This window comes from Homalodisca vitripennis, chromosome X, assembly GCF_021130785.1.
Source record: "Homalodisca vitripennis isolate AUS2020 chromosome X, UT_GWSS_2.1, whole genome shotgun sequence".
NCBI lineage: Eukaryota > Metazoa > Arthropoda > Insecta > Hemiptera > Cicadellidae > Homalodisca > Homalodisca vitripennis.
In genome coordinates, this window is record NC_060215.1 from 69,999,546 (window position 1) to 70,016,471 (window position 16,926).

Here is a 16,926-nt window from a genome sequence, read left to right on the forward strand (position 1 = left end):
CAAAGATGAAAGTCACAAGGTGTTAAGTCACACGACCTTGGTGGCCATTGATGGTCGGAATTACGAGAAATGACGCGATCCTAAAAGCGGTCACAGAGCAACACAATTGTTTCACGGGCAGCGTGGCAGGTGGCACCATCCTGCTGAAACCACAACTGGTCAATGTCTAGGTTAGCCAAATGAGGCCACAAAGACTCCCTAATCATCGTACGGTACCGATGTGGTGTGTGTGCGCGCACGCGCGATGAGCGCACCACGTAGTTCGCATGATTTATATTTAATAACGACAACAAATTACAATCCGTCCACGATTTCATGGCAGCAACTCGAGCCTACGCACAGGCTTTCTACAGGCCCATGTAGGCTTATTTCCTAGGTCACTAATATTTTTTATTAATACCTAATGAGTTCAATTTCTTAAAATAAATTAACTGCTACTACTAACGAATGTACAACTAGTTATATAAATAGATTCCTTAATTGTATGTTATTAACTAACTTATAATTGCTACTTAATTTTTACATTGTACACTTTGTTTATGTTTTAAGGAGTTGGAATAGTTTGTACACTATTTCATGTATCGAAATTGGAAATAAATTATGACTCAATTCAATTCAATTTATTATAGTTTGTTTGTTGACAACATTGGTTGGGTGTTTATTATTTTTTACACACTAAAAGGGTACTCTCATGATTTAACTGACGGATCTTTAAATTATTGTTTTAGCATCATTAACAGTGAGTTTGACGAAAATACAATAATCATATCCTTCAAACAATTTATATTTTACATATACCCAGCAAATAATTAGCAATAACTTTTATAATTTAAAACCAATATAAACAGATAGAACACTGTTAAATTAGTTATTAAATTTACTACAAAATATCATTCTTCCAAAGTTTTGTAGGATTAACTGTTTTAGAGATAAATAAATTTGAAAACTGGATTACTTCTTTTGATTAGGACAACATAAATGCCAAGAATCTCTTAATCGCATTAAAAAATTTTTATATATGATTTTAAACATAAAACAGACAGAGAGACAATAAATGAAGTGTCATCGGACATATGTTCATATGACTTTTATTGCTTGTTTTTGTGGTAACCTTTTGTGAAATACCCTGTATATATGTATGTATATATCTATGAAAATATGTGGGGCCAAAGCAACTGAATAAATGTAACTAAATCTGACAAAATCTATTTTAGAGGAGGATTTTTATAGGTGAAATAAAATAAGCAGCAATATAAAGAGAAATTGTAACGTATCTAGGGTAATGGGACCACTTAGCGTTGAATAGTTCGGGAGGTTCTTAGGAAACAAGATAATGAAAAACTATATAGCAAAAATGACTCAGAATTAGAAAACAGCATGTATGGTATCGAGCCATAAACTTCATTTCAAGTTTATTAATAAGTGAAGACTTATTAATTTTTAGTTATTGAATAAAATATATTAATTAATAAAAGTAGTAATTTCCACTTTTAAATTCGGAGGTATTCAGTAGTCTTGTTAATCTATGTTTTACCAATCCCAGTATGGTTATACCTATAGTAAATATATGTTACCAAGAAAAGGGAATCAATTTCATCAAGCTATGCTATCAAGAGTGAACAAGCAAATGCAAAATATCTAGTTGGATTACAATAATTATTCTCCATGGAATTATTTGAAATATTAGAAGGAAATACTCATAGAACAAAACTTTGGACTAAAAATCAGTGATTTATTGAAAATTTAACATGATGACTCTGCTATAAATGTTTTCAAAAATGTTATAGTAAGAAAAAGGAAATGCTATGTATTTTGAATACGACACAACACCTTCTTAGATATATTTTGTAGAGTAGGAAGTAAAACAAATTGTTTGAGTTACGTGCTGTCATTTATTGTAATCATTAGATAATTCATGATACTATTCTAAAACCTAGTTTAGAAGAATATTACAACAAATTTAATAAATATAAATTATGTGTAAGGTAACAATATCAATAACTTTCCTACAGTTTAAGTTTCGTCACTAGTAATAAATTTACACGAATTTACTATCTTTAGCTTTACTTGGAACATAGTATAAGTTTATAATTACACACTAATTACAACTTTTATTTGATTTTTTATTGTGTTGTGTTTACTTTGCTTAATGTGAATTAAAAAAATTACATTTAGAAAGAATCAATATTAAACTGAAATTACCATCCAATAATATATCTCAACAACAAAAAATCATATTGTTCCTTACCACCTTGATTATTTATCATTTTCAGATATATAAATAAGGTTTAAAATAATACTAAAACTCTAGATATGTTATTCAGGTGTCATGCACTGTTCTCCATTTATAAAAATGCCACATTGGTATTTTGTTAGCACCACCAATCAGCGTCCTTTACTTGTTTCGTACCCATTTCTTTGCTAGAAAGACTTTATTTTTTAGTAGTGATATTTTGATTGGTTATATATTAGCAAGTTTAAAGATATCAATTGCTGGTTTTGACTTTAGGCAATTGGTCTTCAGTTTCAGTATTTACCCTCTACAAGAACCGACACTGATCTGTCAATTCACCTCTCCAGGTCTTTTCTCAATAACTGATGAAATTGGGAACGGATTTAGGAACCAAAACATCACTACTACAAATACTAAAGCTACTCATAATGCAGATAAAACAAACCCAAGAGTCCAGACACAACAAACTTCATATTAAGCTCATTTTACTTCAGTTCATATTAGAAAGTATTAATAAGAACATCTACAACTATAATTCTTAAAAAATTGATATGCTCTGTGCACATTCCACACTATTATTGCTCTAGGACTTGTTAATTCAAGTTTCTATAAACCAAAGTTCTAGTTCACATAGCACTTCTGAAATTTGAACTGTAGTATATCACTTAATAATTCAAATTTATATTGTTCCTTACGGGGTTTAATTTATAAATGGTTGGTAGAATTAGAACGGTTTATAAAATGTTGAATAATAACTAAAAGAAGTATGTACCAATTTAAGGGTTAGCACCCATAACTGACCTTTGGATTATTGAGGATCGGATGATCCCTCACTCCTGGAAAGAATACTTTGAGAATATACTCATTATGATCCAACATGGGTATTCCTGACGATTCTAAGTCGGCTGTGAGATCAGTCATATCTGTCTGAAGCTCGGCAAAGGCTACAAAAAACATTAATTTTTATTTATAATTGTAAATTTATTATATATTTTGGAATAAATCTTTCATTCACTCGTGATTTAAATGTGAACTAAACAAATTAACACATTTTTTAAAGACCACATTATAAGTAACGTAGTGCAGAATCTTTGTAGTCCGTTTATCAGGTTTGAATACTATAATATAGAACTTGATAAAAGTAAAATTTTGAAATTAATTTTATTTTAGCTTTGATGTCCTTTTTTATTGAATTATAATATCCATCCTCAAATATCATTATGACAATCTTGTAGGGTAAAACTTACGCAAATAGAACAATACTTAAGTTAAAGAACTCTTTTTCAAAATTATTTAACAGCATTTTTTTTTAAGTAAGTTTGGTAGTCAAATTCAAAATTTAATTAAATCAAAAAGACATATATACAATGTATTTGAATAGAGTAAAGACAAATAACCATGTAAGATTAGGAATAGAAAAAACTAAAAATATGAATCATAGCATAACTGAAACAGATGATAATTCAATTATCACATAAGAAAAAAACCCAGCACTAATCAATATTAAAAATCCCCATTCAAAATTTCAATGTATTTTTCATCTTGAGCAATAACTATATAAAACTCAAAAAACATGTAAGTTGTGTAATGAATTTACAAAATCGATCTAGGCTGTCACAGTAACAAATCAGATCATTAAAATACTGTGAGACAGTTGTTTGTGTTGTAAGTATCAGAAATAACTAATTTTGATTGAAGGTTTCCGACCAGACTTTCTGATATTAGCACAGTTATTGTAACAAATACTAATTATTATAAACTGGACAAAATAATACAGGTTATAATATGTCTGCTTGTAATAACCACTGACAACTCCACTAATTAGACCTAGAGTTTATTATATGAAACACGTGTTTTAGAGATAGCGTGCATGGAGTTGACAAACATGTTTGTTGTGATTTAAATGCATTTTACAACACTGGTATGATTTGTTTCTTCAAGGTTGCCACGCTTCTAAACATTTGAAATTCCATGGCTTTTTCAGGTTTTCCAGACTGTTTTGAGTAAAAATCCAGGTCTCTGGAGAGCCTGTTTTAGCATTACGACATGCGGATATGCAACTGTACTGTAACTGAGACCAGCCCTTCCACACCGCTTAAATCACCAAATATTAAGATTTAAGACAAATAAGGTTTATTTATACTAAAACTTCAACATAGAGTAACATAAATGATGCATTTTAACAATCATTCAATCTGCAAGTAACATTTTTATTAAGACCTACAACAACAGTCTTGGCATCATAAGACAACAATACTCTTTGGGAATTATAATTTGTCAAAAAAACACTAAAATGGTACAGTTATTCTTATCTAATTAAGAAATTAAGACAGCCATTTCATGCATAACTTGACTAGTTTTAATCGTGTTTTTAAATTTTCAATTTCTAGCCAGAGGGCTTCAGTCTCTCGTTGCTTTTCCACTATTATCTTAGACCTTTTTTCATAAGGTTGTTGATAGTAACTTGAATTCTCTTCCTGGTTCCCTTTTTATAAGCGGCTGTCACATTTGCCTACCTTTGGTCTGTGAGGTATTCTTGATACAGGCTAAAGGCCTGAAGACATTTCATGATCATCTTCTTATTTGCTTGATATTATTGCTTCACTAGCTCTCTTCATCTCCTCATAGATGAGGTGCTGGGAAATAAGCGACCTCTCTAGAACGTTGTCATCTAAGATTTCTTTATTAATTGAGAAACCTCGCTCCACAAAAGCAATTCCATGACTTAAAATTAGAATATTCTTTATTAAAGCTTTAAATTCATCGGAGGCATTGTTTTCCAAGTGATATCTCCTCCAGAAATTGTCTACGTCCTCTGAGCCTGCCCGCCAACCACCGCCAGGTTGCTGTCAGCAACATGAGCTCAGCCGCTAGCGGGAAAACCAACCTGAAAAAAGTGCTGCAAAATTTTTCATGACCAACTTTTGGATTTCAATGACTTTCTATGACCTTTTTTCCTATCACTTTCCAAGAATTCCAAAAGCATGGCCACCCTGATTATTGTAACCTAGAATTTAGATGTTGAAATGTAGTGTTACTATACAATGGTAAATCGAAAAATTTTGTCACAAAGCTTTTCTCGTCAAAAACAAACTTTGAACAAACAATTGATTTTGTACATGGACTTACATTTGCCCTTTTAGTATAAACAAATGGAAAGTAGACTGTATTCCTTATATACAATGTACAGGCAGAAAATTATTATATTTGAATAAACAAGACGCTGTCTGCATGTGTGAGTTGACTCACCCATTTTGCACTCAGAGCGCACATTGCTCTCAAGTGTGTCCATCTGTATCTGAATGCGCTTGTACTCTCGTTCAGCCTGCGTAGACTTGCGCCGGTAAACAATCAATACTACACCAAAAAGCAGTAGTAAACTGATAGTCCCAGCTGCGATCCCTGCAACTGCCTCAGGAGGGATTGCATATGGACGGATCATCTCGTAACGTAGATATCCAATAGGAAATCTCAGGAACTTTCCTACTCGCACCTACAATAAACATAAAATGTTAGCAATCAACAACTGAAACAGAAAAACACTCAGATTGTAAAATAGTAAAACATTTAAACTCACTTGTGTAATTTAAATTTAAAACTATTACGCACAAGTTAATAAAAAGGAACCCACTTTGGTAAGTGTGACCTGCATACCCCTTTCAACAGAGTCTGAATATCTCCTCAATTTCATAATGAAAACAAGTAAAATTTGACTACGAGAGTGAGTTTTGTACCACAACTCTTCACTAGTGCCGTTTGATTGCCATTACACTTTAATGTATTACTATAAAACTATTACAGAATCACATGGAAGAGTTTTCCTCACCTCAAAATAACACAAGTTACTTTCATATTTAGTGTTATTTAACTGATTAGGAGATCAGCTTTTCTATTTATATTTATTTATAAAAGTGCTTTCATGTTTCAGTTATAGGTTACCATTTAACATAATTAGAATAGTTTAAAATAATTATTGAGAAAAACTGAGCAAAAGGGGCATTAGAGTACAACTGAAAATCTTGCATCTAACCCTCCAACTGATTTTTGTGTTTTAGATATCTTTTTAAAATATGTGGTTAATGCTAAGCAATAAGTGTTATATATACATTTTTTTTAGAAGAAAAAAATTTTAAGTAATAAAAATATGCACTTACATGAGTATTATTTTTTATTTTTACATAAATTCAAAAATGTGTATTGTATTTTTTGTTTTCTAAGTTTCACTCCATGTAACTTTCACATGACTTGAGATAGTAAGATACTGTAAATCTACAAAATATACAGTTTTGTAGTGAACAAAAGGCTTATAACATATATACACTTATTTACAACACAAAAAAGTTTTTAGATAAAAATGTTAAGTATGTACAGTACTACTTTTTATGGCAGTACACATCCATATTGGTATTTGATAAATTCTTTGAACAAGAGGAATATCGGATAATGATGAATTGTTGTCACTGTCATCAAATTTTTCACAACACGGAACTCACGTTCCACCGGTTTATAATCATCTAGACTACCTGACAACAAATCTGATAGAAAAATACATCATGCACTTAATTTACCAATATGTCACTTTCATCATCAGAACTAATATTTTCACTATCCAATAGTTCATGTACATCATTTAACAACGAGCATCGCTCATTTCATAACATAACAATAAGTTATAAACAATTAGCCTACATAATAACCTAGCAACAGTAGCAACAAAGATCGTCAAGGCTGTGCAGCACCTCACCAGCTGCATAGTCCGTTAGCTGTATGATGTATGGCATTTGGATCAATATCAGCTGACAACGAGTAATATTACGAATATAAACTATATAAAATGAATTGATATTTATGAATAGAGAATTCGACTGGAGCAAGTTAAGTCTTTATAACTTAAACGGTTTTCATGTAATAATAGCAGAAAGTTGACTGACAGTTGTGCCATTATCAGTTCACAAGCTGGGGTACTTATGAACGTCTGTGTCATCGGTCATCAGTTGGAGGGTTAAGAGGTCGATATCCTAAACTGCTACATTTGAATCTTCTTTCAGGCTGGTATTTTATCAATAATATGTCAATAAAATCATGTTTTATAAAAACAGACAGACTAACATTTTTAGCATTCACAATTTTATAGTAATTGTATACTGAATTTAAACTTATTTTTGAAGTAATGTTTGTTAACATATTAACAATAAAAGCTAATTTCACTGATAATGTGATTATTTAACCCCTTAAAAGTACTGTAGGTGTATATCTAAGTCTGCAGCTGAAAATCACATTAAGGGCTAACAATGTATAATATACTCCTCGTATTTTCCCAGTAAAAATGGAGATTGTATCGTCGTGATTGATGTATGAGGTGATTCTGACATCTTTGTCTATTGGCTTAGGACCAACAAGCCCTTTGTTATTGGGAAAGGGTGGGGGTGAAGAGGGGGGTGTGACTGTTCCACTACTACCACCATGCGCGTTTGCTGTCCGTGCTGTGAGTCACTTGTTCTGTTACTGTGTTATAAAAAAGGATGTCATTGACCCTTGAATTTATTATCTGCTGTTTTCATAGTATACTTATTTCTGTGTATTATCATTATCATTATATTATAAAAATATATTATTTTATTGACCAGTTAATGTTACTAAACATTCCCCCACAAAAAATCTTCCAAATATCAAATTTTATAACAATTTATATAATTATAATGCCTCTATCACTAATAAAAAAAATTAAATGATTTTTAAAATTAGATACTGTAGTACATGAGGATATTTGGGACCAAACATCCCAGTCAGGATAGAGTACAGGTCTAAAATAAGCCAGCATTTAAGGAGTTAAATTAGTTGAGGTCAAATTTTGTTCTATTTTTGTAACGTAAAATGATGGCAAATGTTTGAAATGCTATCATCCTTTCAAATCATCTATTGGTAATACAACAAACTCTAAACAAAGAATTTGTACTAAAATTATGAAACCTAAATGAGAAATAGTTGCCAAAATTCATAACTAGCCATAGAGAAAGGAACTTTTATTTTGTAAACACATACTAAAATTTAACTGGTAATGTTAAAAAATTTCATATATTTCATACTTTATGTATATACTGTACATTATATAAAATTATTTATCAAATATTCAATTTGAAGGTATGTTATTCAATCTCTAATTTTAATATTTGTATAACCCTATTCAAAAGAGAAATTTTAGATAACTCACCACAACTAGAGGAAGGCCTGTTTCGGTCTTGATTCCCAGCTCATCTGTGGGCATTGGTTGGCTCTCTGGGGGCGAACACACCAACTGAGTAGATGCTAGGGAGGTTACATTGCAGGCTAGTGTCCCAATCGTAACATTTACATCTGACTCATCACTAGCTAAGTTCAAATTCTCACCCTGTGTACATAAATGGTGTTAAGATTCCAAAGATATGCTTAATCACAAAGACAAAATTAAATATTAGTACAAACACAAGTCTATATATATATAACATCCATACTCACTCTAGGTGCTGTAAATTACACTAAAAAATAAAACTTATACTTTAAATACATGGCTAATAAATAGACAAGAGGCCTACACACAAACAAAATAAATCTATAAATAAGTGTTATGCCGCATACATTCTAAATCTGTTATGCCATGATAATCAATACTAAGGAATTGACTTTCAATGTCAACCAACTTTAAATTCAATTTTTTTTGCTATATTTGTCAATTCATGAATCAACATTTTATTTTATTACCTGAAAGTATTCTACAAATGTAGATAAACAAGTTGTTTTGTTCTGAATATGACTCCTGCTTAATCAAAGAGTATCAGAAGAAAATTAGGACTAAGGGTTCCCTGATATATGTTTCATATGAGAGAGAACCAATTGTCTCTAATTAAATGTGTGATCTGATAATTAGCTTGATATATAATCATCGCAAACACATCTACGAATTTGGCTAGCTTTTACGAACACTAAGATCATTCAGTGCCAAAAAAATATGCAAAATATACTATATTAGGTGTTCATAGAAATATTGGACTGATACACAACAAAAAAAAAAAAAAAAAAAAAAAAAAAAACAAACACTGCCACGATGTTAAGTCTTGAGAAGCAAAAATTCAATATACTAAAAAAGAGTGCTCGAAGCACACTGAGCTCACAAAACAATAAAGGTGTGATGGGTGGAATACCTCCCATGTGCCACTGGTTATACGGACCCATGGTTGGAATATCTCCTATGAGCACTCAACATGTTCAAGTATATTACACTTGGGCCTCAGGGCTGTTTTGGATACTAAACAAAAATCTTGATAATAAAATACAATAATATAACAATGTTTACTCCCATATGACTTTATTAATATTATGACATGTTTGGACTATTTCCAGTTTTTTATAAATAAAAATTACTGTTTTGATTTTGCTGATTGTAAAAGTACGTTTTAAGAAAAGAAAGTTTGATAACTGCGATGCATATACTTACACATGTTACATAAAAGAGCAAACTACGAGAACAAAGAGAACTGTATTGCTCCATAATAGTTTATAAGAATATTATGATTTCATATGAATGCTCTTCAATTAAAATATTCTTAATGAAATCGTTACAACGTTGAACTGCATAGCATTATGTTCGTTGGAAGTTGCACAGGAATTTGACTGTAGTATAAACTGTGGTGCGATTCTAGATTCAGAATAAAATGCCACACGACAATGATAAAGGACAAATAGACTCAAATACTAGGGCTTTCAAGGAAGAAATTACAAAGCTGAAAACAATTGAGGATTGCATTCAGCAGCTGTGTCACAAATTAAAGTACAAAATCAAAGATAATTTTAATGGGGATCAATAATAGATCTGGATAATAGTGAAGCATCTTTAGCAACTGCATGTACTAAAGCCTTTATGAATCTTACTTTCTGATCTAACCCGGAAGTATGATCTATAATGTACAAATAAAAAATCCTCTTGTTCACTCCAGATGTCATAATTTTAAACGGATTTGAATGCAGGTTGTAAACGGTGTTCGAACGCTTCGGCTCACAAAATAATATCGAAGCACTCTCAAATTATATTTAGGTTAGATAACATATTTCTTATATAAATTGTGTCTCATAGGAGCATGTTTTATCATAAACCTGGCATTGACATTTTAAGTATTATTTTACTTTGTGAGATGATATTCATATTGGTTCAGTAGACTCTCGCAAACACGACCTTAAATAAAACAACTTAGTCAATAGCACACATGTATTTTTAAGCCCATTGAAATTGACATAAGACTTAATGTTATAAGTACTGTTATAATATGACATTTTTTCTTTAAACCTTTATTACCATGGATTTTTCACAATTTAGAACAAAATTCTAACTCTCTAAAGCAAGTCTTTCAGAAAAACCAAACCCTTATAGTAGTATATTGTTTCAAGTATTAAAATCTTTATAGCACAAGTTTACCCTTTTCGTAGTATATTTCCCACTGTCACGTGACATGTGTTTTGAGAAAAATTATGTCTTGGGCACAGGTCTAGAAATGAACCCCCCCTCCTCTCCAAGACTGCTCATGTGTAATGTGCATTACCACAGTCTGTAGTGCTAATTAGTAGGAGTTGTGTATCTATTGTCAAATCTGTGAAGTTTTGGAGTGTTTTTCAATCAGAAAATATGTTGTGTGACAAAATGTTGTGACATCTATTGATGAACGTTATATCACATTCATGTAACTTAAAACAAACAAAAATAAACAGTTTTCACTAACATGCTGTGTACATTTGCAAATTGTGAAATAAATTAAAATTAGCTTGTATTTGTTACAGTATATTATTACTTGTGAGTTTTTGTATTTTTGTTACATCTATTATTGTTACACTAATAATTTATAACTACAATACTGCAGTACTGAAAAGAGTACTAAACTTGTTACAATATTTATGTACTGTTCACTATCACAATTAAAAATATAATTAAAAAATTAAAACTTGATAGTGAGGATTGATCCCAAATGCATTTGCTATAAAGGGATTTTAGATACACCAGTGTGATCTCGATAGCATGGCAAGTCTACATACATAACCATGATAGCACGAACCTCAACAAACAGTCCCTCAATAATTTTTTTTTCCAAATCACATAGAGATACTTGTTATCAAGATTCTACTGTAGTAAAATAACAAGCTACTGACCCTATATTTGAATAATGTGTCACACTTACTTCAAATTTTCTTCTCCAAATCTCTTTCACAGATTTCTAAATTTATATGTTTAATATTCTACTACATTTAATTATGTCCAATTTGATTCAAATTGGAAATAAGACAGTTTTTAACTGTAAACAACTTAAATGACATTAAGCAAGTTAAAATTTGACCAAAATACAATTTAAAAATTATATTTCTGTAAATTTATAATTTTTGTTTAATAATGATACATAAATTAATTTTTTAAATTATGGTATAAAAATCACCCAAAATGATAATTAAAAATGTAAATAGGTCAACTAAATATCCATATTAAGCACACAAAACTGAGAAGCCACAAAGTTAAAATGATATGACTATGAGCAGAAGTTGGCGTTTTTAACAATTTGTGGGTTACTTAATACTTTAACTATATTTAAATAATTAATTTTTATATTAATAAATAGTAAACAAATGGAAGAAATGGAAATAAATATATGACTGGCATAGCATACCTCGATGACAAGGGTGTCTCCCTTATACAGTTTGATGTCATTCGGAAACTCAAAAAATTTAGGGTCTTCTAAATAGAGTAAATGTGATCTAAGATTCTTGAAATGTTTCTCTAGATCACTGACTGCCTCTACATGATCCATAATGAACCCAATCTTTAAAAATAAACGGTTTTCATGAAACTTGTTTGGTAAAGAACGCTCTGATCTGTGGGCTCCTTTAGAAAACTCCTTATTGACAGCTGGAGAAGGGCATTCCATTTGTGCAGGATTCAGTACAAAGCATTCCTGAAATAAATCAAAATGCAACAGTTGGTTACACATTTATGAGATATACTTATTCTATATCATTCAAAGCTAATATACTTCAAAAACATTAAATATTTTAATTATTTATAAATAAACTTTTGTTAAACCTCATATAGTAGAATGAGTCTTTTAAACTAAGGTAAAAGTTTGCTGCTACGTAATTTCCATGTCCGTTGCAATAGCAAATCACAAGCATTTAAAATTGTTATCTTGGATTTCCACTTTCCGACAACAATTTTTTATAATTAGTTTGACTATTGGGATGATAATAATGCAAATAAACGCAACAAAGCACAAAACAGTATTCATGGGATTGAAATAATTTGTTTGCTATATGAAGAACATACCTTAAAAATAAATAAATAACCAATTGTTTCTAAAATATTGTTTCTTAGTATTAATAAAGGATTTATGTGTACAACGTTACACATTATTCTCAAAGGTCACAGTTGTTAAGTGTTTTCAGGTTCTAAAGACAACAAAACCCATATTATTGTTATTGAATGAATTTATAATTTTTACACACGATCACTGACAAATTGTTTGAGGTTTACTGCACTTTTATCTACAAAAAATAGTAATTTTTTTCATCCTTAAAACACATTTGTTATTACAAAACAAGATTTAGAAAATAAATCAAACACGCATCACAAAATATTAATTAGTGGTAAGACTGCTGTCTAAATTACTAATCGGATACAATAATACATATTTCGTATAGGTTTTCAACAATGCTTAATGAAAAATGGTCTATAATTCCCCATCACATCAGTTTTTCCTTTTTTATGAAGAGGATAAACCTTAGCGATCTTCATGCTGCCAGGGAAGATTGCCTGAGCCAAGGATTTGTTAATAATATCAGCTAATGGTGGACAGAGTTCCCCTTCACAAAACTTCAGGAGCCTGGAGGATATGTCATCCACGCCAGTTGATGGAGTTGGTTTTAAACTTCTTATAATGCATCGAACCTCATCAGTAGTTGTTGGATGAAACGAGACCAATCCATAATCTGTAGCTGGTTGGAGGAGCTGAATAGGTAGGGTAGTTCTCTGTGAAGTGTTGGCTTTAAGCGTTTCTCCAGCTATTGACGTGAAATATTCATTGAAACAGTCCACAACCATTTTGTTGGGGTCTTCAACGACTTTATTCGAAACATTCAGCTTCCAGGTGATTTCTCTCGGTTCAGCACATGCTCTTCTTTCAGAATTTACAATGCTCCAGATAGCCTTGGTTTTATTGGAAGATTCTGAGATCACCTTTTCGCTTGCAGCTCTCCTAGAGGATTTAAGTTTTAAATCGTAGGATTTCTTCCTCCGATTAGCTTCCAGCTTGTCACACTCTCTTCCAGTAAGCAGAAATCTGTTCTGGGCTTGGAGGAAACTGGCCTTTAGTACATCCACATCTGGATCATACTGAAATGACCTTAGTCTTGGGCGTTTGGATCGTGATTTTTTGTAGGGACATGATGCGTCTAGTGCCAATGTGAGAGTTCGGACAAGGTTTGAAAGAGATTCACTGACATCAGCTGTCTGGTAGACATTAACCCAGGATTCCTCAGCTAGAAGTGCCTTTAATTGTGACAGGTTTTGGTCACTAACTTGTCTGCGAGTGAGGATTGGTTCAGTTTTAGTTTTAGCAGGTATGTCGAGAGTGCATAGCTGGCCACTGTGGTCGGATATGTGCTCATGAACAACCTTGATACTGAAGTTTCTTGGATTTAAATTGCTGCAGACGACATCAATGGATGATTCAGAGGTACTGGTGACTCTTGTGGGTGGCAGGTTGGCTCTATGCATGTCGAAGGAGGCAAGAATGTTATTAAGGGCTCGATTTTCCTTTTCTTTAGACGTGTTGAGACTGTCAACATTCAGATCGCCAACCATGCATATAGGGGTGTTGTTGCTCGGGAACATTTCCAAGGCAGTTGAGATTCGAGTCAAGGCTTCTTCCAGAACACTTCCAGGAGGTCTATAGATGTCAAGCAGGTAAAGATGTTTCCCTCCATTAAGAGCTATTTTTATACTGGCCATCTCACAAACGAGTTCCAAGCAACGCCTCTTCATTTCAATCTCCTCAACTTTATTGCCAAAGGATTTGTGTATGTAAATAGCGACCCCTCCTTTTTGGTGACCTTTGGAAACTACAACATACTTGGCAGCCTGTTCAGAGCATTCAGTATAGTCTGGGTAAAAATGTTAATGTTTTTTCACACAACGCTTTATTGCGTCTTTGTGTTATAAAATAAATGTAGACATAGCAACAAATGTAGTAATATGTAAATTATAGAAAACGTTACAACAAAAATAAATTTAACTCCTTGTGTATTGCTTAGTACATTTCAAAGAAATTATATTTATTACAATGTTAGTATTAATAAATAATTTGGTTACTATTTACATGTATATCCCTGAATGAACAACTGTTTTTAAATGCAACTGAAGTATAATTGATTTATTTGGTTTATGCTTAGTGTATTTTACTGAATAAACAGTTGTTTAGAATAAAATTATTGATCTACGTGTTATCCTTATGGAGAGAAACCGAACTTTAAAGGCAAAGTGTATTCTTCAGAATTATAATACAGAAGATTGAAAACCACTTCACACAACAACAAACTAAGGCAATTTTTTTGAGATCTCAATTGTTAAAATAATGACTAATGCAGAGGAAAAAACTTTACTCTTGATAGAGTTCATTCTTTTGTATACATGCAATACAACGTAATTATAGCGTATGATGTAAAATTTATATTAGCTTATACAAAAACCAAATTGTTACATATAGATTTAAAAATAAATATAATCTAAGGATGACAGGCTTACCGATTTGTTAACAGGGTTGACACTGGAGTCAGAGTACACAACCATCTCAGGCTTTTGGATTGTGTCAAGGTTAGTGCCATGTACAGTGATCATGCGACCACCAGAAACAAAGCTCTTGAGGGGTTTAATTTCCATTACTGTGGGATCTTGAAGGTAAGTGAATGGTGGGCTTTTGCGCTCCTGTAAACTCAGTGTGCGATTTGCTCCATCAATGGACAAAACCAGTACATGAATCTGTAAAAACAGGAATATTATTGATGACACATGGATGAAACATAATTTTTAACTCACACTAATAAGATATAGGCATTAGTATATAAAGTATTTTATTGTATTTTAATCATTCTTTGTTATTTTAAGTTTGTCATTGACGATGAAAGATTTGAAAGGATAAAAAGATTTCGGGTGAGGAAACAATGGCAAATGTCCAAAATCATATTATACTTTTATCATCCACTTTTAAACGTTAAGCTGATGAATGGTACATTTACACAGTTCAAGGCTCTCTTATCATGGCATAGCGGAGTTCTTAGTGTTTCAAATAAAGGGTTTTTCATTTTGGGCGGGTAGATGTTGACAGCCTGTGTCAGCCATGTTGTTTTGGTGTCAGTTGTTTCATTAGTGTATTTTTGTTCAGTGAATGCTGCCATTTCATGACAAGTTACAAGACTAAGCAGCACGTTCAGACGATTGAACTTTATTACCAAATGAGTGTTCACTAGTTAAAATGTTATGTGTGTTGAGACCATTTTACGGCAGACGCGGAGGCCCTTCAATGTCAACTCTTCAACATTTGGTAGCTAAATTCGAAAAGACCAGTTCGGTAAACAACCAGCCTACACCCAGATGTCGAAGGAACAGCAGATTATTGAGAACGTCGCCGCTGTCCGTGAAAGTGTGCAGAGGAACCCGAGGCAGTCAATTCCTCGCCATGCACAAGAACTCTGCCTTTCACAAACTTCAACTTGGCAAATTTTGTGTCTGGATTTAGGCCTGCATTTGTACAAACTCCAACTGACCCAGGAGCTCAAAGTTTAAGACCATAGACAACGCTGTTTGTTCACTGAATGGGCTTTGTATTTATTTTGGCCCAAATTGAACGAAATGGACATAAACTACATGTGATTTCAGCATGACGGCGCTACGTGCCACACAGCGAACGACACCATGAACGATTTGAGGGTATAGTTATCTCTCGCAGAGGTGACGTGAATTGGCCACCAAGATCGTGCGATTTGATGCTCCTAGACTTTTTTTATGGGGTTTTCTGAAGTCACAGGTCTATGCTAATAAGCCTCAATCAACCGATGAACTTAAGATCAACAAAACCCAGGCCATCGCTCAAATTCAACCGGATTTATGCGGCAGAGTAATTGAAACTTTGACCACTCGAACCCGTACCATTGTGGGAAACCGCAGAGGATATTTGAACGAAGTCATATTCCATACATAATGGCATACATGGGCTTTTCATATGAAAAATAAATTTTGTTAATATATCATACATAGCTTGTTTTATTTCATCTCAACATCTAACTGCCCAAGATGAAAAACACTTTATGATTGAGGAACCTGCTTTTATTTGCGGTTTGTGTTTAAGACTGGAATACCACAAGACCAAAGAATATTTGTAAACACAATTTAATACAGTATATTGGACTTTCTTCCTTGACTAGCTGACCACAAAAAAACACAAGTTTATATCAGCAGTATATGAATTTTGGTGTTTATTGTTTGATGTTATTACATTCATACCATTTTGAGCATAGTAGCTGTAATAATGAGAAATATATAATACACAAAGTGATTCTGATAAAAGTGAACATTTTTCAGAATTGATTAAAACGGCGAATGTGAACATTTTTCAAGAATAAACTTGTGGTCA

At 32.3% G+C, this 16,926-nt stretch overlaps 1 protein-coding gene across 2 annotated transcripts in view; it reads right to left on the bottom strand.

The window, feature by feature from the left end:
* Positions 1 to 16,926, bottom strand: part of LOC124369158 (plexin-B) — a 106,599-nt gene that overhangs the window by 51,532 nt on the left and 38,141 nt on the right. For both annotated transcript variants that reach the window (XM_046826947.1, XM_046826946.1), the window contains exons 12-16: positions 15,042 to 15,275; positions 11,914 to 12,198; positions 8,445 to 8,621; positions 5,483 to 5,726; positions 3,035 to 3,177 (exon numbers count right to left, since the gene is read on the bottom strand). In XM_046826947.1, the coding sequence (XP_046682903.1) occupies positions 3,035 to 3,177; positions 5,483 to 5,726; positions 8,445 to 8,621; positions 11,914 to 12,198; positions 15,042 to 15,275 (1,083 nt within the window). The remainder of the gene's footprint in view (positions 1 to 3,034; positions 3,178 to 5,482; positions 5,727 to 8,444; positions 8,622 to 11,913; positions 12,199 to 15,041; positions 15,276 to 16,926) is intronic.